Raw genomic sequence first — 26,181 nt, 5'->3', positions numbered from 1 at the left:
AATGTTATATAAAGCTTATAAAGACAGTAAATTAATCACATCATACATGTTCTTACACTTATTGCCGGGCAGCAGCCTAAGCAGACAAGGCCTCCCTCCCCCCGGCCACCTCCTCCAGCTTGTCCGGGGGAACACCAAGGCATTCTCAGGCCAGCCGAGAGATATTAAAAATTAAATTAATTAATACTGATTAAAGTAATATTGAGCAGAATTGATGCTCTATCCACTGAAACAGGATGCTGTGCCTGGACACATATTTACCAATAAGCTGAAATCAATTCTGCTCAGTATTACTTTAATCTCTTTATAAGATTACTGGTGCGGCCCTCCACAACAGTCCCAGTGTCTCATGTGGCCCACTGGGAAAATTAAATGCCCACCTCTGATCTAAAGGACAGTATCACAGTATTGCATTAATTTACAGCCATGCGCCTGGAAAAAGAGAATAGAAAAAGACAGAGAGAGGAAGTAAGAATTAAAGTATTGTACTTTTAAAATATTTATTTTTAAAAAAGGTTTTGCTACTATTTTAATGGGGGAAAATGCATTTAAAATGCATTAATTAGACCTTAGCAATTTACAGCATTCAGACTGTAAACTATGATGAATAGTTCAATTTATCTTTAATTCTATATAAAAATGTGTCTTCTTTTGGTCCAGAGAAACTGCACCTGTGATTTTTTTATTGCATCTTTATGAGATTATTTTTGGCGGGGGGTTCTGCTTTTACTAGACAGATGCTCTTCTGATAAAAAAAAAGAGGATGTGGAGAAGGAGACTGGGCGTTTTTTTTGTTTTTGAACAAAGTCAGAGGCACACTAGGTGCAGACTTAGCTCACCAGGATGCCACCTTCTGATGTTGCACAGACTTTTAATCAAAGAAAGAACTGAAAGTATTATAGATGATAGAGGAAGCCATATTGCACTGCATTGCGTGTAGGAACAGAGCACTCCTCTGTCTGGGGCCTGCGCGGGGTCAGGTGATGTTTAAATTGTTGAGTCCAGTGACAAAGAGATGGACGGTGGCAGCTGTAGCAACCAAATTGCACGTTCTCACAATGCTTCAGAGAAAACAAGGTCAACTTGTCACGCTGACCTGCCAGACACTTTCTCCAACACACACAGATCCCCGGGGTGTTCTGGAGCCAAATGCCAGCCAGATCCACTCAACATGCCATCAGAATTAACGATTTCCAAAAAGGCAGAGGAGACGGAGTACACAAAGAATGTAAATACAGTGGAGAGAATCAGAGCAGACCACACATCAGGGGAGATAGCGAGGGACTAGGCTGACTTTATATTACATTTCAGCGGACCACCTGTTACAGAGATCAGCCGAAGCTAGACCTGGCTCGGTTCTCAGACTGTGTCTTTCAGAGGGGGCTCTGCTGACTCACAACTGTTACAATAGAACACTAATAAACCTTTGAATGGCTCTGTTATAAGGTCACCTCTGACAGCACTTGAAGTGTTTTAAACTGAGCTGAGGAAATTAAAAAAGACAAAGAGCTCTTTCTTCCCTCAACAATTAGCTGAAAAGTTGATGTTAAGTTAATGCCCAATGTCCACTAAAGCTGTGACTCAGAAGAAGAAGAAGAAGAAGAAGAAGAAGAAGAAGAAGAAGAAGAAGACGAAGACTTGTTTAAGTGTGAAAATGCATTTTAATATCCCGAATATCACCACCCTGTTACTGTGAAGGCAGCACAGGCAGCTTCTCTCGTCCTCACAAAACTAAAATGACACATAACACAGCATTCAAAGAGGATTCTACCATTACTTTATCCATGTTTTCTGTCATGTCACCTGCATATACCTGGAATAACCCCACCGTAAATCTACCAACCAGGCCTCTGACAATGGTGAGGTAAGCATAAAGATCGTCTGGCTATGACCGGTGGGTTTGTTCAATGAGTCAACGTTTTCTTTTCCTACTCGTCGAATCACCATTTTTTTTTTCCACCAGCATTTACTTTGTCATTCGTCCCATTTTGCTGTCATGATTTCGCCTAGTAACATAACCCTGACAATCCAGCTGCTCCAGAGACACTTTCATAACCCCACACGAGTCACATTGAAAAATTTTACTCCCATTTTTTGCTTTTTTAATAAACGCCAAGGAAAATCAGGGCATTTAAATTAGTGTAAGAGTGCCGCAAATTTCTGAGCAGTCCCACAACATAAACAGATCTGTGGACAGGCCTTCAGCAGCAGGTTTCAAAGACCTGAGGCCAGCCCCTCTTTGATAAGCAGCTCTTTGGTCTTCCCTCCGCAGCTACGCTCCAAAGAGAGTTCACTCCCTTCCCCGGCCTTTGATAATTACTTTTTCAACAAGACGTGCTCCCCCTTTTTCAGAGTTTCCTTATTCATCTATTCTGCTATGCCCACACACTCAGAAACTCACAGACTTTTAAAAATGTGTCCACTCTGTGACTTTTGACTTCATGTAGGATGAGGTCATTTTCCCATGTCTAACTCCACTACTCTCATAATATTAAAAAAAAGAAAACACTGTGCAATTACTCTCACAATCTGACACACTGATGCTCACTTGTGTTACTGTCTATGAGTGTAGTGAGTGAATCTCACTGGGCCATTTCCTTATGTCTGCGCCCCCTTCATCCTCTTTCCCACGTCCCAAGACTGCAAAAATGGTCTCCGTAATCAGCCGCTCTGCGAGCAACCAGCAATAAAATAACACACGTAGTTTGGAAGTATGGGAAAGGCCAACAGGGACAATATTTTTGTGCTACGCTGATCGTAACGATACAGAAACCGAGAGGAGGGAAGGGCAGGGGGGGCAGAGAGCGGTCTCATGACATGGCTTCAGAAGTATGAGATGTGTGCTGTGTGCTGCTGGCATATTATGGCTAAAGATAGATCCCTGATACACAAACTTCAAGCTTTCAATCCATTGACTCTGAGGTGGACAGAAATAACGATTCATAAGTAAAACAGATAAAACGACATTCTTAAAGTGCAAGTATCACAAAGACTAATTCTTTAGCAGCTGCCATTTCTAGAGCCTGAAAACTGACAGGAGTGTATTTTTCTCACTGCACTTAACGCTTAATTTATACTTCTGTGGTCCACGCGTGCAATGTAATCTACATAAGTGGGGAGTGTCGTTGCCACCCCTCGTTTCTATATATATTGCAACAAAGTTTAAAACAGGTTTAGAGTTTTACTGAAAGTTGTAAAACTTTTATCTTTTAACTTTTAAGGATCCCCAGAAAACCTGGAGAAGGGTTGCTCAAGGCTACTGTAAAAATGGCTCTTTGGAAGCTAAAATATAAAGAAATGAGGGGTGGCTCAAGACTTTTCCACATTACTGTATTTCACATGAACATCAAGTAAAGCATCTAATAATAAAAGCATTCCTGTGTTTGATTTTTGTCATTTGTCACATGCTGCAAGAGCTAAAAGTCTCATGGACTGGGAAACCTTTATGTGCTCTGTTACTGCATCTTCAGTGCTGATGTATTGCATCTCATGGACAGATTGCATAGATGGGAATTACCACTTGAAGGCATATATAACACAGCAACGGCTTTATACCTGAATGAACGAATAAAAATGTAATTCATCGATCTGCGGTATCCAGACATTTCACTGGGTGGTACGTCGTAACAGAGGTAAAGATATCATTACGAGCCTTTAAAGGGCTGAAGTGGATTCTTGGTTAATGCCGTTATTCACACTAACGTCATCTCAAGATCTCACAAAAACAACGCCAGCGTTGATGCTCACACATCTCCTGCTCACATGCTTCGGTCGCCAAAAGCTTTGCCTACTTATCACAGGACAAATAAAAAAAAGTCGGTTTTAAATGCCCCACATGCTGCGGTGTTTGTGCTGAATTATGAAGCAAGCCAAGCGGCGAAAACAATGATCTCTTTTGAGAGCATCAGCTGTTTCTACTTCGAACGCAGACTGAAATGAAATGAATGAATCATATCAGACCACTTTCAGTGTCTTGAATGTGCAGCGTGACCCAGATACAGGCAAATATTTCAGTTTCATCGGAAGAGAACGAACTTTGTTTGGAAAAATAAATTAGCTAGAACGATAAAACTAATGAAGTTTTAAAACATAGCCTAATAGAAGAGGGGGAAATACAAACAGTGGAACCGTTAACCAGCAGTTATCTGCCATAACTAAACACTGTGAAGCCGCCGCAAACACATCAGTCTGCTCTGAGGAGTCAGCGGCACGGCGTCAGGGCTGAGGGCTCGTAGGTTGCATTAGGTTAAAAGGATCCTAATGTGCATTAGATCAGCACAAAAACAACATCCATTATTAAGCAGGGTGTTGAACTAACAGAGAGCAGGCCGAGATCCCCAACAAGCCTCCAGTCTCCACTTGTGCCAGCGCAGCTCCCGGCGGACACATTCAGGTCCAAGGATCAACACGCGTGTGAGCAGCTTCTACATGCTATCATGTCGGTGCTGTAAACAGCACAACAAAGCATGGAAAATGAGATGATTTAAGTGTTATTGCAGACTGACACCAGGTGCACAGTGGTACACAGAAAGTAAAGGCTAATTTAACCCAAGCAAATTAAATCACGAACCACAAACCAACATCTTATATGTCAGGGCGCGCTCGGTTAGTTCTTATTGTTCCACACAGCATTTCTGGCTTTGGTTGTGGTCTCTGAATGTGAGACATCTTGGGGAGTGTTTTTATTCCTCAGTGCAGATTGAAGAGCTCAAATCTTTGGGACAAACCTAAAGTTTTAGCTGCTCTTATTCTCTTTCATCTCTTTCATCCACCAGATATTCACCAAATAAATTCCAAGTTGAAGGCCACACTAGTCTGTCCACCACAGGCCAATCATCCTGTCTCACCTGTCTCACCCTCCACACACACACTCCTTTGGTAACAGCACCCAATGAGAGCTACATGAGAAAAAAGAATCAAGATTTAAAAAAGATTTATAGTTTTTCCCTTTTCAATAGCCTAACATATGACCCACACACCGACAACACTTAGCACAGAGACACAGAGAGACTGTGTGTGTTTGACCTCAGAGCTGAAACAAGAGACGGCGGAGCACTAAATCAGCATCGGGGTGGAAGAGAGACAGTTTCCCCAGCAGTGCATCAGCCTTTGACGGAGACGATTCCACATTCCTCTGCAGCCACTGCTACTACTCCCTCACCTTTATTCTCACCAATTACATAACAATTTCTCCAATATATGATTGAAATTGATGCTGTTTGAAGCCTCCATCTCTGCTGTGGTTTCAAACTGAACTTTAGATCTCAAATTTAAAACACATGCACACTTTTTTCCACCCCTCTCTCCTGGGTGCCATGAACTGCTTTCAAGAACACGTTAGACTGTGCATTATGCCAGATTACATCAGTCGCACAGAGTTTTCCTCCACGTGCACTCCAACAGCTTTGCAGGTGTGCCCGCAGTGGAGTCTGCAAACCACACTTCACTCTTGAACAATGGAAAATCAAAGGCCGTCCTCATAGACCCACCTTGTTTCCATCTCACCCTCCTCTGACAGCATTTCTGCAGGTACTGGTTTTACTAATTCTCCTGCTTTAATGACTCATTGATGTTTTTCAGGGTCACATATTTGCAGCGTGATAGCCTGCAGCTGTGTGGATGCTCATATTAAAACTTCTTTTCTTTGATAAGATTTTTGAGATATAAATGTGGTATTATACTCTATAAAGAGAGAATTCTTGAGTTTTTTTATTTCATGGTAGTTATTGAGATCGTGTCTCAAAAATGTCCCTTAAACCTTTAGTGTCTCTCTTGTTCAGCATAGGTCTGGAAGTCTGCCTTCCACAAGGAGTGTAAGCCACAGAAGGTCAGCACTGCAAAGGCTGGCTGTTTGCAGAGTGCTGTATCAATGCAAATTAACCAAAATTTGACTGGAAGGGAAATTTTTAGCAGAACATAGTGCACAAGCACCTACAGGAATTTTTGCAGATAATTTTTAATTAAAATCCATTCGAGAACTTTAAAAGAAATAAAAAATAAAATTTGCATTTCATTTGGAAATTAAGGTCCTAGAGTCTGGAGGAAGAGTATAGAAGGGCAGAATCCAAGGTGTTTCTGCAGTCAGTGAGGATTTGCCATGTCCTCCTTATGATGTTGGTGGCTGGTGGGTCCGTAGTGCTCTATCAAGTCCAAAATCATGTTTCCATCTGTGGACGAGCCAATTTTCTTTTCCAGCAGCACTTAGCACCTGCCCACATTACCAAATTACTACTGAATGGTTTGCCGATCTCGTTATTAGCGTGTTTGATTGGCCAAACAGCCCACCTGGCCTGTCAACACAAAGATGAGAAACACCCATCTCAAAAATTAGAGGCAGGCCAAAGGAAGCCAATGATGTAGTGATTTGTCATAAAGAAGCCAAAACAAAGTATGGACTGTGTGAGTGAACACACTTGGACATCTCTGTATTGTAAATCCTTTTTGAGTGACCTTAGGAAATATTCCAATAATTGGAGATACTGGATTTCTGGTCTGCATGAAGTATAAAAGATAATCGTTCAAATTAAAGTAACGAAAATAATTAAAGTATTTCTCTTTACACATGTACACAAAAACAAACTTTTTAAAATAACATTTGGAAAAATGTGAACTTTTTCATAATATTCACATTTTTAAGATGCACTAAAAGTTTTCATGTAGTAAAAGAATCATTATGACTCATAAAGAGACATTTAATAGCAACGACTCCTCTGCACCAAGCATCGTTACCACCATCACATTAAACTGGCATTCACCCATGTGATTCTTCATGCTTGTGCTTGCATTAGTGACTGTGCAGTTTCTCTAACTCTGCAGAGAGCCATGCTGCATTTTTATATAAAGTACAGCTCATATAATTTGGCTCATAAAGTCTCACCATGATTTTTAGCCCGAGGCCAAAGCATCAGCTCAACTCATCCTCCTCTATGAAAGCAGATCCAGGGACAAGAGCATGCATACGTTCAACCTACATGCATGCAATCTGATTTTTGTCCAGCTGTTTCCAGGATGTAGCCCAGACATATTCTCGGGTTTTGGGTTACCCACAGCAGAAATGGGGAGTGCATACACAAGGCAAGAATCTCAAAGTGGAGAAGAGATTGTGCACTCATTACAACAGGATGATTCATGGTTGTCACATTAGTAGAAAGGTTTTTGCGGCGTACCATGATATAATAATCATTTCCTTACAAAATGAGCAAAGTGTGAGTTTTGCAATGTCGCCAGCGTTATGAAGCGTTGGAGAGAAATTCTTTCACAATATGGTCCACGGATCACACATCCCACATTCTCTCTGACATTGTGAAAGTGTCAGTTTCAACATTTAGGTGAAGTTTCTGCAATGCTTGAGAATTTTAATCATTACTTAAGGCCTGAAGATCGCTTAAAACCATCAGTTTGCCATCAGAGTCGGTGTGACTGACAAATAGGAACAGCTGGGCCGTCTGGGGACCACCAACAATCTTCACACCTTAAAAAATCATTCAAACATACTAGAATTTTAGTCTGGAAGTAATAAGCTGTCAGTAGAAATTGATATATTTATTCTTAAATAGTCTCAAAAAAGTTTTTGACATTTGTAATTTCCTAAACCAGATCTTTACAGTGTCACAAAAAGTGAATTTACAAAAGTAAGAGAGTTTTTGCAGGATTGGTCAATACTGAGAGCTCACAATGTGCAATTTGTACAAGCTGGCCACTTTATTCAGAACTGCAGGTGATTCAGCAAAGGTGCTGAAAACATTTTGGTCCGTGATGACATGACAGCGTCACACAGCTGCTGCAGATTTGTTGGCTGTGAATCTCCCGTTCCACCACATCCCAGAGGTTCTGTTGGTTTGAGACCTGATGACAGTGGAGGCTGACTACAGCGAATTCACTCTCATGTTAAAGAAACCTGTTTGAGATGATCTGAACTTTGCGACATGGTGTGTTATCCTGCTGGAAGCATCTTATCAGCTCTAAGCAATCTGGTAATTCTCTCTGACCTCTGACATCAGCAGGGCATTTTCACCCAGAGAAGTGCCTCTCACTGGATATTTTCCCTTTTTCAGACCATTCTCTGTAAACCCTAGAGATGGTTGAGTGGGAAAATCCCACACAACCATTACCAGATCAGACGTACTCAGACCAGCCCGTCTGGCACCAACCATGACACATCCAAATTAGCCAAAATCACTTAAATCACTTTTCTTCCCCATTCTCATGGTCGGTTTGAACTTCCGCAGATTATCTTTACAATGTCAATATCCCTAAATGCACTGAGTTGCTGCCACGTGATCGGCCGATTAGATGTTTGCGTTAAAAAACAGCTGAGCTACTCTACCTGAGAAAAAGTGTATATAGAAAAAGCACAGTGAAAAATATAAATGGATATATGTTTATGTACCCTGGAGTTTTTTGGGGGGGTATTTAGGATATGTCAAATTAAAACAGGCTTCTGTGAATGTATTTCTATAACAAATAAATTCATTGGCAAAATGCTCCTAAAGTGTTTACTGATAATGCTGCTTCCATGCTTCTGACATACAGACACTATTAATAAGCCTTCTCTGTGAGCTTATAATTAATGAAGAGTGATAGAACAACTAATACAACAGTTAAGACCTTTTCTCTTCTCCACGTCTATTCTCGGACAAACAGCTGATACTTCCAGTTTACATCCAGAGGCTATAAAAACCGATGCAAACCGCAATTATTATTGGATGCATTTGTGCATCAAAGTCAGCCAAAGAGACATACCAACAATCCACACGGCATACTCGCGGGGAAGGAAAGCACAGTGTTTCCAGGATTAACTGTTGACTTTGAATGTACTGTTTGCACTGCTGGTTGAGACAGTCTAAATCAGAAGTTAAACAGTTTTCAATGAAATCTGAAAACAAATCCCAATTTAACTGCTGCACACTGGTTTCCTGCCCCACCTTTCAATAACTACAGAAGTTTCAGTGATCTAAAAATCAGCGTTGATGTTTTTGGCTAAGAGATATCACAATAAAAAGATTTATCACTAAAAATCCCCACATGACATTTTGGGTTTATTTCAAGCTTTGATTTGCTATGAAATAATTCCACAGAGCAGAGACACGATTGTAATCTCAGACACAATCATGTCTCAGCTCTGTGGAACAAAGATAAAAAAAAGAAAGAAAGAAGAAAACCCCCACTCTGCCATTTCATAATTATGTAAAGAGCCGACTGAAAGGAAGCTTCATAACAGAAAGAAAGAGGAACAGTATTTCATAAATGAGTTATTAATGTATAGTTGGCATGCTATATAAAAGTACCTCAACTACTCTCTAGTGCTCAAACTGGAGTCTAAGTGTAACAGGTCAGATTAATTCCCAACAGAGTTGAATGCAAATTAAAAAACAAAAAAAACTGAGGGTCAAAGATGTAAGACGACCCTTCATCCCGAGGCTTTTCAAGTGCTGCCACACAATCCCTCGTACTGCAATAAAAAAGGTCAGAGGTCACTTAAAGAAATGAAAGAGATCAATCATATCAGAGGAGTTTACAGTTCCCATGCTTTCCAAGAGTCAGACAAACTTACAAAGTTTTTATGTTCCGGGCTACAAATATGGGTTTCATGAAAAGCTTGTTCTGTCTTGTCTTTGCTCAAACACCTTCCAGCGCTGACTTATTCATACCGTTTCACATGAAGTCACAAAAATATGAGCAATTCTACCAAAGCCTAAAATGATTTTTTCCAGAAAAACATTTGTTTTATTACAAATGTATTAATCTGTTGTGACAGCTGCAAGCATGTGTGAATAAAACAGGCCTATTTTACAAAGTAAGATATTGTTTCGCAGCTTCTTGTTTATTTCCTGTGGTAAACGAGTGTTACGTGTCACAGCTTATCAAGTTAAATGATCGGCATTTTTTCAACCCAGTTTTTGCCCACATGTCATATTTTTGCACGTATCATATACCGAATACATCAGTTAACCATCTTTTATGCATGTTGAAAGAATTGGAAACTACCTGGTTACTTTTTAATACCAATAGGGTCAGTAGAGGTATCAGCACAAACCTTTTAAGGACAAACAGCTAATCTTTTCTCACCGCTTAATGAAAAGTGGTTTGCTCACTTCAGGATTTCTTCAGTCTGCCCCAGGGACAGTTTTATGTTTATAACACTAAAGTAATTAAGGCCTGAGCTCCCACTGTGATAGAGATACAGATAGTGATCAAGAACTGCAAAGCTTAAAAACAGCATGGGTGTGAGTTTAGACAGTCAGGCTGCACAGTGACTCAGTGTTACCCGTGTGAAATAGTAACCCTGCTTTAACAAAAATAAGACACGATGACAACAGGTCATTAAGTGGTAGCAGTGAGCTAACCTGAGAGGGCACGCAGGCTCTGTGTATGTGTGTTTATATGTGTCTCCAAGTCCAGGAGTGTGTTGTCAGGACCAGGTGTGTGCAGCTGTCCATCTGATCTGGACTTCAAAGCCCATAAGAGCAGCAGTAGGTGGTTATAGTTGGAGGAGAGCTGACTCCTCAAACGCTGTGCTAGCTGAGGTGATCTTTAAACTGCCTGATATGAATGGATTTGCCCCGCAGCCAAATATAGAGCCATACATCAGGGTACATCAACGCTATCCCATGAAATGCTTCATTGCACATCTGCAGATGAGGCCGATGCTGAGTTATGAGGCCTTCTGCGTGGCATAGCTGAAGGTGTGTTTCTTATAAACCCCAGATGTGATAAAAATGAAACATAAAAAGTTGCAAGAATCTTTGAAAATGTGCACGTTTGAGCTGTCTAACATTAATCCACCAGTAGAAGTTGTGAAATCACTTTAATTACAGACTTATTTTCCAAAAGGGAAAAAAAAAAACATTCTTCTTTGAGGGAAAATGTTGACAGAAAGTTGTATTGTATCCTGTTCTGACACGCCAAGCCTGAACAAAGCAGAATATCTGCTTCCTTCCCTTCGCTTCTCACAGTAAACACAAGTTAAACCGCTCGCTCTGGAAACAAAAACTGTTGATATTAAGATATCATTCAACAAGGCAGGATTGCAGAACGTTTCTTTGCTGGAGCTACATTATACAAACAATCATTTGCTGCTACTCAGGAGCACACACAAAATGGTCCCGATGACAACAGCACAAAGTCCTGGGAGCTTTCTCCACCAGTAACAGGCCCCCACCCTCACCATCGCTGGTTTGCTATATTGACCCAGGTAATGGTGATAATGGATGTTATTCCCATCAATAGGAAGATCAAACAGTAAAAGGAAACCTTTTGCTTCAACAATTCAGGTTCCCAAGTGCACAGCTTCAACCCATTATATTGCTCAGCGGGGAAATACTGCACCAGATCAACACAGGATCCGTAAAAACACTTGAAAACAAAACATTTCTGACTCTTACACCAAGCACTACATGTTACTACTAACACCGCCTGAAAGCCAAAGTATTACAAGTTTTCGCTCAAGTGCAACAGCTGTGGCCACAAATGGAAACTGCTGCCTGAGTTACTCTACAAGGTAGCACAAGATTTCTATATATTTTTATATTCGTTTGAAAAGCAAACGAAAGTAAAAAAAAAAACAGGAACCAACAAACCAACTGGCATGGTAAAATGCAGTGAAGCATTAAGAAAAAGTCCTAAAGGTGTGAGATAGACAGTCATGTTTATCAGCTACTGCTTACACCCCAACAAATATTACCGAAGAATCGAAGGTGGATGCATTTTGTTTCTTGAACTGTTTTTCTTTGCATAAAAATAACTCAAGGGTTCAGCTAAAGAACAGTAAAGAACTGAATGCACGCCATGATTCAACAACATTAGGTTTATCGGACTCTAACATTGTTGTGGAAGAATTTTTAATCATTCTTCTTTAGTTCATTGAGGTTTTGGGGGCTTTCTTTTATGCACAGCTCCCATCACAGCATTTGGGCCATCGCAGCACCTTCAGTCTTTTCTTTTTCAGCTCTTGGGGGTTTGTTGCAATTTCTCTGAGCATTGCATGTTCTGGTCTTTGAGGGAATTCAATTAAATTTTATTTATATAGCACCAAATGACAGTTGCCTCAAGGCGCATTATATTATAAGGTAAAGACCCTTAAAATGATACAAACAAAACCTAGAAAACCCCAACAATCACATGACCCCCCTATGAGGGAGCACTTTGGCGACAGTAGGAAGGAAAAACTCCCGTTTAACAGGAAGAAATCTTCAGCAGAATATTCCAGTGGATATTATATATAATGTCTTACTATAAAATTTCCCTGTGCATTAATACTCTGAAAACTAATATTCATTTTAAAGTTACTGTTTGCATAATTTCTTTTTCAGGATCTAGATTGTTTTTCACTCTTGCTAACAGCCATAAGTTCAGCAGGATTAATGTTGTTTAATGTTGTTTAATATTGCACTCTCACCGCCCATATCAAGCACCAGCAGTGCATGGCTCCTTTGCTCTGGGGTGTCCTGATAAGTCTGTTGCATAGGAACAGTGCAGCTCAAGACTCAAAATAAGACAGCATGTGCTTATGACAAACTTTCTCCAGGCAACAATCCTGAGTTTAGGCCATAGTGATTCTTCCATCAGTTGTAATATGTATGCCAAAATAAATTTCAAGATTATATGCGACACTGGTGTGCTTGAAATTATTGGGAGTGTTATATATTGCCAATATAGTATGTCAGAACTAAATTACTGTAAATTACTAATAATGGCTGAGGAAATTCAGACATTAAACACGAGTCATTCAATGCTCAGTGGGAGCAAGGAACAAAAAACTATCCAGGTCCTCCGAACTGCACCATATGTCACAATACAATGCCTGTCCCTCTGCACAAACTGGCCATATGCACAGAAATGAAGCAATCACGGTCCTCGCAGAGAAGGCTGAATTTACAGACTTCCATTTCTAATGTGCTCCACTCTGCTGATGCTCTGCCAGATTACTGGGCCTCAATTTTCTATGCTGCGGTCAAGTCACAACAAGGGCGTTTATTGTACATGACCGGCTCTCTTCTACTGAAGAGCAGAAGTTGTTTTGAGCGCATGAAACTGAGGCACAGCATCTCAGCTGCAGCAGAAAAGGATGACCTTTAAATGAGAGAGGTCTTCCTGCTGCATGAACTGGCTTGATTAGGTGATGTCACAGGAAATGAACTCTCTCCTTATCAAGAGTCAAAGATAAAATCCAGCAACAACTGCAACTTTTCTCTGATGTCATTGGATGGAGTTTTAGGACGGGCACTCATTCATCTCCATAAGCACATTCATTCAGACAAGGCATCACTGCGTACTCAGCAACTCAAATGCACGAGATTATAACCTCTAAAGTAGGTCCTCTATGATTCAAGTTTAGTTTAGACTTCTTTGTTGAATCCGTGTAGAGTATCTAAATCTGTTGCCAGAACTGATAACTTCACACAACATTTCTAAGGCGGTGCAAAGCAAGCTATGGCATAGATTTCAGAGTTTTTCCAGTTACATCCAAAAGGTGTAGATTTATCACTGAAACACAGATCGACTCTCAGACTGTGTCCACGTGTATTTTTTAAAACAGGGATTTTCCACTTTCTTTCTTTAAAAAATAAATCAATAAAAAAATCTCTGTTTTGAAAAAGATCCACATGAAAAAGTGATATCAAGCTTGATTGAGAGCATGTTAGTGCAATAGGTGGCAATGTAACCCTAATCATCCAAAAATGTCAGCCAATCAGAACCCTAGAAATATCACAGTATGACATTAAAAAAGAAGATAAAGGCGCACATCTTTTTAGTTGCAAGATCATGTCTTTGCTCTCCTCGTCCACATGCAGAAACTGAGTTTCTGAAAATCTTCACCCTGGAAGAAGTTTTTTCAAAAGCTCAGTTTTCAGTTCCCTGAAATGCAGTTTACACCTGCACAGTTTTTGAAGACCATAACAGATGTTTTAAAAATATTTACACTTAATATTTCATGACTGTTCAATAGAAAATATGAATATGAGAATAACTTAATTAGAAAATTGTTTACATATTGTAGTGATATTTGTACCTATAGAGGCTAAAAGAGAAGCAGATAAACAGAAGATAAAACAGAAAACAAAACTCACAGCTAGTTCTTGTTTACTGCTTTCAAATCTGTCTTAAAAGCTTCCACAGTTTTTGAATATCCCTCAGTTTCAAAATTCTGATGCAGCTCCAGGATGTGCGCAAGCAGCTGACTAGCGATTAGCCACATTAGCTGTGCAACATGCTAAAGTAAGCTATTTCATGTTGCTATTGTGACATTACCATAAAAAAGTCTTTATTTCCTTGGCTACTGGTAGTGTTAATTCTTATTTTTTGAAAGCTAGATTTACAACATTTATACAGTATCTTCTTACAGTGAATCAGCTCTTTCTGACTTCATATGATCCAGTTCTTTACCATTATTTCAGTCAGTTAGCTAGTCAGTATTATTGTGTGTGTCAGTGTTAAGTGCCCAATTTGATCATATTATACACTATATGAACAAAAGTACTGGGCGACCTACACATTACACCTGTAGGAGCTGCTCGGTCATGAAAGCCGATGCCATGAAGCTCCCTTCACACAGTTTTGTGCTGATGTTATGCTAGCATTCACAACTTTTACACACAACGTGCCCCAGCATTCAGCGACCCCGCTTTGTAACTTTACATAGTCTGCCACTTCATGGCTGAGTTGCTGTCATTCCTAAACATTTCCACTTTGCATTAATATCACTTACAGTTGATTGTGGATTATCTAGAAGGGAAAGAATTTCACAAATGGACTTGACGGTGGCATCCTATTACAGCACAACAGTTGAATTCAGTGAGCTCCTCAGAACGACCCATTCTTGCAGAAACATTTGTAACAGCAGGCTGCATGGTCAGGTTCTTGATTTTATAGACCTGTGATAATAGGATAACACCTGAAATCAAAGATTAAGAGGTGTGGCAAAAAGCATATTGTGCATCTCTCCTGCAGTAAGTTAATAAGTAAATAAAATATGGCCTACACGGTTAGTTTATTGATGCTTGGGCAAAAAGATAACTATGATCTGCTTTTTTTTCAATATTTTACAGTATTATATAAAATAAATCCATGATTGTGATTAATAGTTAGGAATCAACAGTTATTTTTCACCATCCATGTTACTGTCAACAGATATCAGCACAATTTAATTGTATTGGAGCTGCCAGCACAGGCATGGCTCCTGGAGGTTTGTAAAGTCAGAGAGGTGCAAGTCCAGGAAACAGACTTTATAAGGGCAGAGAGCTTGAAGCGATCACAAACAATGGGTGTGGAGTCAAACAAGAGGTCAGCACAATACAATGATGAGGTACAGAAAGGTCATTAGGTAAATGGCGTTCAAGGAAAGGTGAAAAGGGGTAGACGAGAGAGAAACACATTCCTAAAGGAGGGAAGTGAGAGGCTTGCAGAGAGGAAGGGTTCAGGGGAAAGCACACTTAGAGCTTTCTTGTACAAACAAACAAGTAAAAAACACAGGAATATCAGAAACGTCTCTAAAACCTAAACCGTACTGTGGAAAGCCCAGATAGCTGCCCTTTCTCACTTCCAGAGACACCACATACAACTGTACACTCTCATGCTCTCTAAAAATAGCATTCATCAGCACCTCCCTGTGGGTCTCACAACTTTTTACAGTTCTCTCACACAACTGGTCTAAAATAAATCCGACTGACAATAAGTACGCTGTCCCTTTGACATGCAAATATCAAATTATAAACCAGTGTGGTGAGAGCTGTATCTCATGCTAGGGATATATTTGATTCCTTGTTTCTGTGTGAGAAACAGCCGAGCCATTCACCGCTGCCAGAGAGGCACTGGGCCACTCAATCACTGCTGGGAACAGACAAGAGCTGACAGAAAGCAGACAGAGAGCCACCTCACTGCAACTGCACCTCTAAAAATACATGAAGCAAGCAGCAAGTCATACTAACCATAGCTTCATACATGATATAAATCATGATCTCTCATTATAAGAATAGATTTTTATTCACTGTATAGGTGAGACAAAAGTGTCATGTTCATTCACAGCAAGAGCACAATGTCAGTGTTTGTGCTCACCATTCACTCACATACATACATGTATACGCATGAATTTAAACATATATTAACAGGAAAATCAATTCAACTACACATTGCACCATTATAGCCATGCAGCTGTGCTAAAATGCACTTTCTGTATGGACTTTCAAAAGATGAGGGATGTGAAACTTTGCAGCCAGGTTACTACAACTCAAGTGTGTGAAGGACTGATTACTTTTAGCCAAATGTAATGTAAGCAAAAAGAAGGAGGCTGTGCAGCGTCACGTCTCTGCAGCTGGAAGAAAAGGCGATATGAGGAGCCCTGCAAGAAAGTAAAGTTTCTGCGCTGCAACTTTTTCAGCTCCCTAAAATCTCTTTGGAAGGTTTCTCTGATGGATTTCCACAGAATACAAACTACAGTTTAACAGCTGGTGCTTTACTGACAAACATCTTACTTGAGTTCCTTTCTGTCTTACATGAAAAAAAAAAAACACCTTTGCATGTACGAATAATATCCCATACAGCTGTGATAACTATGTCTTGGTTCCTCACCTCTAAAAGCATGACAGAGGAGCAGAAGTCCCACGAGCAGAGGGGCAGTGTCCGGTAAAGCCATGACTATCGGTCGGTGCTGCAGATGTCCGTGCTGAGGTGTGTGTGCGTGTGTGTGAAAGGAGTCTGACAGGAACTGGTCCTCCTGGAAAACTGTACAGAGTGAAAGAGAGGAGTGGCGGCGCAGCGTGGAGAGGCAAATGATGCAGAAAGGGGCAGAGACACGCTGTAAAGAAAGTCCTTCCGCACGAGTCATCCGAGAGCTGCTCTGAAAGGCATCACGTTTTATTATTTATTGTTTCATTTTCTTTAAATCACTCTGTCTCGGTCATTTCTTTACTCATTAAGTTTGATAAATACACTCGATATCCGAGCTCCAGCTCCAGTGAGCTGTTGGTTATTTTTTGCAGCGGGCAAATAGAAGGGAGGACCTTCAGAGAGTGGAGCAGCAGTCGGAGGAGGAGGGCGGAGGTCTGGAGTTAAATACAGTGTGAAGTTATAATTTACAACTATTTTTGTCGTTGCCAAGACTCAAATTTGATACATTTCCTCACCAAGCGTGCCATAACTTATGTTTTCTCAATAGGGGACCGTGACTGGTGGAGGATAATTTAGCGTGGAAATTGATGTGAGAAGGTGTGGCAGTTGTCCCGCCGTTTGAATTCAGGTCATGTGGTGCGTTTTTTGGCTTGGTGATCATTTCAGATTGACATCAGGGCTGTTTGCAGTGTTGTGCGGAGGTAATAAAGGAGATACTGGTGGAGCTGAGTGTGGAGGCAGGAGCAGAGAGAAGGATGAGGATTTATCTCCATCTTATCTGCAAGTGGAGAAGCCGAAACTCTTAACACTTTATAAACACTGAGGATAAAGACCGAACTTCTGTGTGCCAGTGCCACACAAGCCCAGCAGTTCTCAAGTGTTTAATTCAGAGTCTGAATAATACCGGAGGTGCCAGCACTATCAGCACACATACAGTATTCACCGGGTGCTTTGGTGAATTGTCCACAAATCCTTTCTCTGTTTTCCAGAAACATTTTCCAAATGAAAATGCCCCCCTTGGAATGAATATCTCCATTTTTAACCTGTTTAGCTATTATAAAATGGCAAAAGTAAACCACATCTTATCATGAAAAAGTTTCTCAGAAGTAATACATGATCTATGAAGCCAGATAACACACACCAATTAGTTAAACTGCAGGAATGTTTTAAAGACATAAAGACCTGGATGGCCGCTAACTTTCTGCTCCTTAATTCAGATAAAACTGAGGTTATTGTACTCGGCTCTGAAAATCTTAGAAATATGGTATCTAACCAGATTCTTACTCTGGATGGCATTACCTTGGCCTCCAGTAACACTGTGAGGAACCTTGGAGTGATTTTTGACCAGGACATGTCCTTCAATGCACACATTAAACAAATATGTAAGACTGCTTGCTTCCATTTGCGCAACATCTCTAAAATTAGAAATATCCTGTCTCAGAGTGACGCTGAAAAACTAGTTCATGCATTTATTACTTCCAGGCTGGACTACTGTAAATCATTATTATCAGGATGTCCTAAAAACTCCCTGAAAAGCCTTCAATTAATCCAAAATGCTGCAGCAAGAGTACTGACAGGGACCAGTAGAGAGAGCAGATTTCTCCTGTATTGGCTTCCCTTCATTGGCTTCCTGTTAAATCCAAAATTGAATTCAAAATCCTGCTCCTCACATACAAGGTCTTAAATAATCAGGCCCCATCTTATCTTAATGACCTTGTAGTACCATATCACCCTATTAGAGCACTTCGCTCTCGCACTGCAGGCCTACTTGTTGTTCCTAGAGTATTTAAAAGTAGAATGGGAGGGAGAGCCTTCAGTTTTCAGGCCCCTCTTCTGTGGAACCAGCTTCCAGTTTGGATTCAGGAGACAGATACTATCTCTATTTTTAAGATTAGGCTTAAAACTTTCCTTTTTGCTAAAGCACATAGTTAGGGCTGGACCCTGAATCCTCCCTTAGTTATGCTGCAATAGGTGTAGGCTGCCGGGGGATTCCCATAATGCACTGCGTTTTTCCTTTTCAGTCCCCTTTTTTGTCATTCACTATGTGTTAATAGACCTCTCTGCATTAAATCATACCTGTTATTAACCTCTGTCTCTCTTCCACAGCATGTCTTTATCCTGTCTTCCTTCTCTCACCCCAACCGGTCGCAGCAGATGGACGCCCCTCCCTGAGCCTGTTTCTGCCGGAGGTTTCTTCCTGTTAAAAGGGAGTTTTTCCTTCCCACTGTCGCCAAAGTGCTTGCTCATAGGGGGTCATATGATTGTTGGGTTTTTCTCTGTATCTATTTCTGTAGGGTATACCTTACAATATAAAGCGCCTTGAGGAAACTGTTGTTGTGATTTGGCGCTATATAAATAAAATTGAAAATTGAAATTGAATTAAAGATGAGCAGAGATTCATCAACATACAAAAAAACCCAGAGTCTATAAATTGGAAAAAAAGAAAAGAAAAAGGGAATAATATTCTTCAACCTAAAATCAGCTACAGCGCATAGTATCATTAAAAGATTGTGTGCCATTTACAAGACCAAAAATCAATTCTGGATCTTCAGGTTCTCAGATGGTACTGCATAAAAACAGGCAAGATAGAAATAACCGCACGGTCACTTCCAGACATTATTGTCTGTAAGCACAGTTCACTGTGGCATCCGCAAATGCAGGTTAAATCTCTATCATGCAAACAAGAAGCGGCGTGTGAACGTGATCCTGAAACACTGCCATCCTCTCTGGGCCAAAGCTCATTTAGAGTGGACTGAGAGAAAGTGGAAAGCTGTTCTGTGGTCAGAAGAATTGAAATTTGAAATTCTGTTTTGGAAGCCTTGGACGCCACATCCTCTGGACCAAAAACGAGAGGGCAAACTGGCTCAGCACTCAGTTCAGCGGCCTGCACTTCTTATGGTATGTGGGTGCATCAGTGCCTCTGGAACTGGCAGCTTGGAAAGGCACCATCAGTGCTCAAGAGAGGAGTGGCGACGCATAAAGTTCAACATATTCTTCTTTTTCTTCTTCTTCTTTTTTCAGTCCAGACTTTTCACCAACTGAAAACATTTGGATCATCTGGACAAGGAAGATGCAGGACTGCTGAGTAGCTGGAATTCTGGGTCAGACAAAAATGGGACAATATTTCTCTCCCAAAAGTCCTGCAGCTTCTCTCCTCAGATCCCAGATGTTTATAGGCTGTCGTTCAAATAAGAAATTGATATGTTTCCTATGTTCTAATGTGTTTATGAGATTTACAAATCATTGCTTTCTGTTTTTATTTACATTTGGCACGGTGCTCCCATGTTTTTAAAATTATATAAATGTTAGTGTTAGTGTTAATGCCATCTTCTTTTGTTAAGCCCCTGAAATTAAAGCTAAAGCTTTGCACTTTAGGCCCATATTCATCACATACCCGTAACTTGAAATAGTTTTCGCACACAGCTAAAATAACAAAAATTGCACATGCTTCCAAAAATACACAGCACAGGTGTACGAGCTCCTCTTGTGCATCCTCAATCCTGAGCTTAATATGGACACAAGAATGAAGATGAATCAGAGTGATTCCCAAAAACACGTAAAAAGTGTCTGTCAGAAGACATCACAGCCGTGATGCTGATTATGTATCATGGAAACGATATGAGGTGAAATATTTGGACTGTATGCAGGCATTTCAGTGTCGTGGTTTTGGTATTTGGAGCATTTGCCAAACTGACCACAGTCCAAAAAAGGTTCTCAGAGTAACCGAGGGCAGCGGGAAACTAACAACTGGCAAGTTATCATGTGGTTTTGGCCTGATTAAAATGATACAAAATAGTTTAGGAATTTAGCCTGACCAGATTGTCCCAGACGTAAGCATTGGACGGCTCATGTGTGTAAAAACTTTGACTTTTGAGTGGGTTTCGGGTCATTTTTGAGGCTCTCATATCAGTGACTCTTGTTATGCTACAGCATCTGTTTTCAAAAAGTAGAGGAACATTTTTGTTCAGGACTGAATAAATGTGGTTATTTAAGTAGTTGGAAGTCGAAAGTTTCCATTATTGTGGTTTTCAAATTACTTCACGTAGCTTAGCCATTTCAGGACTGCAGTGTCTGAATGTTTATTGGTCAACATCCAGTTTGTTTGTACAAATTCAGCTCTAATAATGCTGAAACAACAGTAGCTGATGTTTTTACTCCATCCATCCATTTTCCTTACCACATTTCCAATTCAAGGACTCAGGGGGGTTGAATTGGTTCCAGGTCACATGCGTCAGTCACACCAGCCACTCACATCCACACTAAAGGCCAATACAGAAACATAAATTAACCTAACATCCTGGTCTTTGGACTGTGGGAGGTCTGGGGCGAAAACAAAAAAAGCATGAAGTTGCTGTAACTGTTACTGGCTGAACACATTCCGCAGTCCGCTCGATCCGTGCTGGAAAATTTCAAACATTTCAAATCTCCAGTTCAACGGGGACCTAATCTTTGAACCTCACATCATGAACTAAACACATGTCATGTTTTCTTTTATTATTTTGGAAATATTTTATAAATAAGCTCTAGTTTAACGTTTAAAGACACTGCAACTTTCTTTGTGCTTGCCTTCACGAAAACTCTTAAGCGACTGCAGACTGTAGAGATGTGAGCTGCCAGGCTTTTAGCTGGAGTAACAAGGCGGGATCACATCACTCTCGTTTTGGCATTTTTACCCCGGGATTTTTTTAGAATCGATTTTAAGCTTTTATTGATTTCTTTTAATGGCTCTGCTCCCAGCTACATCTCTGACCTCTTAGCACCATATGCACCTTATGCACCAGTATGTGCCTCGAGGTCTTTTGTCTGTTACAGGTGAAAACTAATACAGAACAGACAGGACACGAGGCTCTTGGAAAAACCTGCTGGACTAAAGTCAGGCTTGCGGAGTTGGTCACTTCCAAGTCAGGTCTTAAAACCTACGTTCAGGTGAAGGATTTTCATGATGTTATACGAGTTTTTAATGGGGTTTGACCTGTCACTTTTACTACTAGTGCCTTATTACTTTGATATCACACAGTATTAAAATTACAAGGCTGTGCCAAGTTATGAACCCTAACAGAACTATGGACAATGTGAACAGACAGAAAACAAAGAACACAAAATATGTCCTTAAGTGTTTAAGGCCCCCCTAATGATTTCAAAATGATAGAAAACTAATTGTCTTCGCCCTCCAGAGTAGCCAAAATAAAAATATTGTTCCAGTTAATCCTGGTGTTTAATACAGAAGTGAACACCTGATTAACAGATCACTGTTTGTTTCAGTACTTGCCCAGACTGGCGTTTAATTTTGGTATTATTTGATCCCGTGTGAACTATCACGGTCCTTGCAGCTGGAGACCGATCAAAGGATGGTGCGACATGTCGTGCACACTGATCTCTGTAACCTTTGCTGCTGGAAAATACCACCGTGTCTGCCAGCTGTTACTTCTGCCAAGCAGATTCCCTCTGACTGCAGGACAGAGCCGCCTCAAAAAAGCTCCTGACACACTGCAGCACACTGAGAATCCTCCCATTCCCAGAAGGATGGTGCAGTCGCACCAAACCACATTATTGTGGTTTGATATGACCCGAAAAGAGGAAACGAAGCCATTGTCCAGCACAAAACTGACTTTAAGTGATTTATTGAATTCTAGTTGGACCGGAACATTTTGTCAAGGTTGTGTTCATGGCCTCACAAAATTGGGATTTGTTTTCCTATGTTCTCGGCCATGTCTGCGATCTATTTCGAGCTGCGTTTGTGTTTTATTTGTTTTTATTTGGTGGCATCTAAATAAAGAGGTCGTGAGAGAGCTTAGGGTAACTTTGCCTGAATGAAAAAATTCTCAGATAAGGTTTTCGGGAACAATTGACCTCAGAAAAGTCCCTTCCACTGCAGTTTTTCACATTTTTGTGAAGACTGAGTTCTGCGTCTTTAACGCTTTAAGGTAAAGCACATCACAAATTAAAGATTTTTACGTCACAGTTCAACATCTCTCGCTCTCCGTGTAAGATCCTAATGTTGTGTCAGCTTCGTCTTGTGTTGTGGGAAGCTCAGCACAACATCCTGTCAGACGTGTCGTATTGCCGCCACAGAGCAGGAAACTATTGCAATTGTTTGACCAACTATATATGCTTTATAGCATGTTGCTTAATATTTTTCCTGCAACATAAGGATTTCATCAGAGAGTCAAATCTGTTATTATCTATTCAAAGTCATTTTTTTTAAAGTAATTACCAGCCAGAGTTCAGGGTTATACATTAATGTAAAGGAGGATGCAAACTGCAGTGTTGATGCTTTCATTTCCTTTAGGGTGAGGCACAATCCTTATGGTTTGCACTGATAACGGAGAACTAACTGTTCTCAAAGCAGCTATATTGTTTTGCCAGTCAAGGTCATTAAGACTGAATCTTTAAGGCTGCCAACATGGGTGTGCCACAAAGAGTGCGAGTACAGTATAAGAGATAAACTTAGAAACATTGGGAAAACCCTTTTTTCCCAACAACCTCTTAAAATTCCTCGTGGACAAATTTCAAGAATGTCCCCTCTTCACCCTTTATTTAATACATCCTGGACAGGGCGTTTGGGAATATCAGGGGGCCGCTGGGTTTGGGAATGAGGCAAACAGAAGGAGAAAAAAAAAAGCACACCCCTTCCCCCACAAATTTCTCAGCAACTGAAAAGCCCCAAAAGAGTTTATAAGGTCATTTTTCAGAGTTGTTGGCAGGGGAAAAACCTCCAGCTAGTAACTGTTAGATGATGCTAATTAACCGTTAACACATCTCCAGTTGATTTTTGTGTTAATAAATACGTAAAATTGACAGACGGCATGTGTTATCGTGTGATTTGTGAATACTGATTTACAAAGCGGCCATCTGGTGCCCTTTATTTCTTAAAAAGAAAAAATTTAACCCTCTGTGGTCTGAGAAATGGATAACTTGTTAAAAATGTTTTAAATGCTCAACACAGAAAGTCATAGAGCTGTTTTTATTTATTATTTTTTAAGATAAAGGGAGACAGAGAGAGTTTGTGTGAAAACAGTGTTAAATAGTTAATATATCAGACAAGCTAAATGCTGAATCACAGTATAATAATGTGGCACAGAAACAATACCGAGCTGAGGTTTATGGCAGAATTTTGCAGCAACAAAGATTTTGGGAAAATAATTTTTAGACCTGGGAAAAGATTTAAAAACCTCATGGGACATATTGGTAAACATTTTAAGTGTTTCTTTTAATTGTCTTTGTGCAAGTTTTATGCCCTGGGCATCACTAAAGTTTATTTAGTTCATGCTTGAAAAAATAGCCCAAATAAGTGCTCAGATGCCTGCCAAGTGGCAAGACTTGAACAATGACTTGGCGTAACCTCCACAGAAAAAACGCTTGCCTGGTTTTTACTGTCTTGTGTTTGTTTAAATGTTAAAATGTGTAAATCTGTGTTCTTTGGAGATGCTGGCAGGTGAAGTTTGGTCTTGGTAACCTGGCTGTTTTCATATACTAAAGGAGAGTTTAAGGTGACCAGCAGCTACCGAGTTCTTTTAGGGTGGAATATTTCCTTACATGTTAGTCAGAGCATCTGCTGATGATGCGAATCAGTCAACACACCTTAATATCACTGTGATGTCTTTGATGGTTCAGTTTGTCATTTTTAACCTTTAAATAAACTGTAGAAAAATAAAATAAGGATGGATTTAACCTGATTACAGAGAATGAGAATATTCTGTTTTACTGTTTGTTTGTTTTTTTCAAATTAAATCAATTATTAAAACGGTTCTCCAATTAAAATATGTCAATAAAATACAAAAATAATTTATTAAATGTAAAGAAAATAATTAACACTAAAAATGGAAAACTAGAAATATAATAGACAATATAATATACGATAATTCAAATTAACAATAAATGTTAACAAAAATATTAAAAGTGACCAAAAAAGCTGAATAGAGGCTAACTCTGGTATACTAAAATACCTTGGAAAAAAACATGTGTTTTCAAACATGACTAAAAAATCTCAAGTGTTGGATCCAGCCTATGGAGGGGCAGCCCATTGGCGTCCCCTCTATGAGCTGCCACAATTTCCTTATTTGCGTACAGAGAGAGAAAGAAAGCTGTGTTATTCAAAAAAAAAAAAAAAACAGAATAAAATGTATTTACCAAAATGTCAAAACTAGTTCTCCTTCGTAGACATATAAGATGCTTTATCGCTTTATCTTTAAAAGGTAGAAGCAGTTTATCTCCACCTTTATCTAATGCTTAATTCTACCCTTGATCCTAGCTTGTGAAGACTTCCTGTTCTCACGCACTGACTTGAGCGTGCCCTTACCCTGCACCCCTGTGTGCGCCATTCCTCAGTGATGGATGATCACTTTTGTATAGAGAGATGTGCTGCTGGGCTAAGACGGCCATAGAGGAAGGAAAGAGAGGAAAAAGAGTCACTCTTTCCGAAGGCCACACTCAAGAGCAAGTTGTTTTGGGGGTTGTCTGCCCAACATGAGAGACAGCTATTGTCAGTTACTCCAGTGGACGGGAAGGGGGGCTTTTCGGCAGCGGCTGGTATGGCGAGGGGGCTCGGGGAAGGAGTGGGAGAGTAATCTGAATTTCTTCTAAACTCCGTCACAACAACAGGGATTGTGACAAAGAGCCACTTTCATAACCACACGGGCCAAGAACTGAGCATTGCTTCACCATGGTGATTATATGTAATGGTGGCATTAATCATAATAAATCCACCCACCACTGACATGTTTCTTCAGTGTTCAGGCCTGGTGTTTCACATCTTCTGATTTGAAGTGAAGGCACATAAATTCAGTTTGTTGTTTCATAGAGTAATTTGAAATGAAAATGAGGATAAAAGAAGCATCTTACACGCGAATCAAAAGATACTTTGATTGATTCAATAGTGTAGTGTTTTACACATTTGCTTAACAAGGTCTACCAAAATCAAACATGCAGAGCTACCGGCTGTGGTGACCACAGCTCTGTCAGGGTACAGCTGATAATAGTCTTTCACCAATACTCAACAGCTGATTCACTGTGTAAAGAGAAACAAGCCTATGGACACCCTTTTTATCGTTTCTGTTCTCCTTTGTGTAGTAATCCCATAAAACTGTGATGTAATGCTGGATGCAGCTTTAATCACAAAGAAGATCCCATCACAGAGGTGCACCTTTTAATCGCTCATCAATCACATTTCAGTTACTCAGAAGAAAAAAACTCCACACATTGGTTAGTTACAGCTTTGGAGAATCCATTGAGTTCTTTGCTCTTCTTTGTTTCTGCTGATGTCAGTCACTTTTCCATCAGTGCAGAATGTAGTACTTTTCCAATTGAGGTTTAATTTTGGGGCATGTGGTACCCCTCATCTGTCTTAATGTCAGTTAATGCCTAATCTGTCTTTTGCTCTGACACAGAAACTTCTCACAGTCGGAGAGCGTTTTTGTGAAGCTGCTACGTTTCGTACATTTTGTACTGCGAGCATTTTCCTATCAGATCTGGTTGTGTAAGTTGAATGGACTGAAACACTGAAAAATTTCAAAAATCTTTTAATCAATTCCTGATACCTACACAGAGAAAGAGTCAGATTAAACAGGATTTCTGTTC

General features: G+C 40.1%; 1 protein-coding gene across 8 annotated transcripts in view; it reads right to left on the bottom strand.

Annotated features, from left to right (window-relative positions):
• The window catches only part of mcamb (melanoma cell adhesion molecule b), a 46,439-nt gene extending 29,628 nt beyond the window's left edge, over nt 1–16,811 (bottom strand). For 2 of the 8 annotated variants that reach the window (XM_063493386.1, XM_063493385.1), the window contains exon 1: nt 16,567–16,807. In XM_063493386.1, the coding sequence (XP_063349456.1) occupies nt 16,567–16,630 (64 nt within the window). In that variant the 5' untranslated portion in view covers nt 16,631–16,807. Of the gene's footprint in view, nt 1–16,566 lie in introns of all 8 variants that reach the window. The other 6 variants (XM_063493383.2, XM_063493384.1, XM_063493387.1 and 3 more) reach the window with 6 other exon arrangements.
• Nucleotides 16,812–26,181: the final 9,370 nt, after the last annotated feature.

The sequence above is a fragment of the Pelmatolapia mariae genome, linkage group LG14 (genome assembly GCF_036321145.2).
Source record: "Pelmatolapia mariae isolate MD_Pm_ZW linkage group LG14, Pm_UMD_F_2, whole genome shotgun sequence".
Taxonomy (NCBI): domain Eukaryota; kingdom Metazoa; phylum Chordata; class Actinopteri; order Cichliformes; family Cichlidae; genus Pelmatolapia; species Pelmatolapia mariae.
This window is presented reverse-complemented; position numbering and strand designations above follow the sequence as displayed.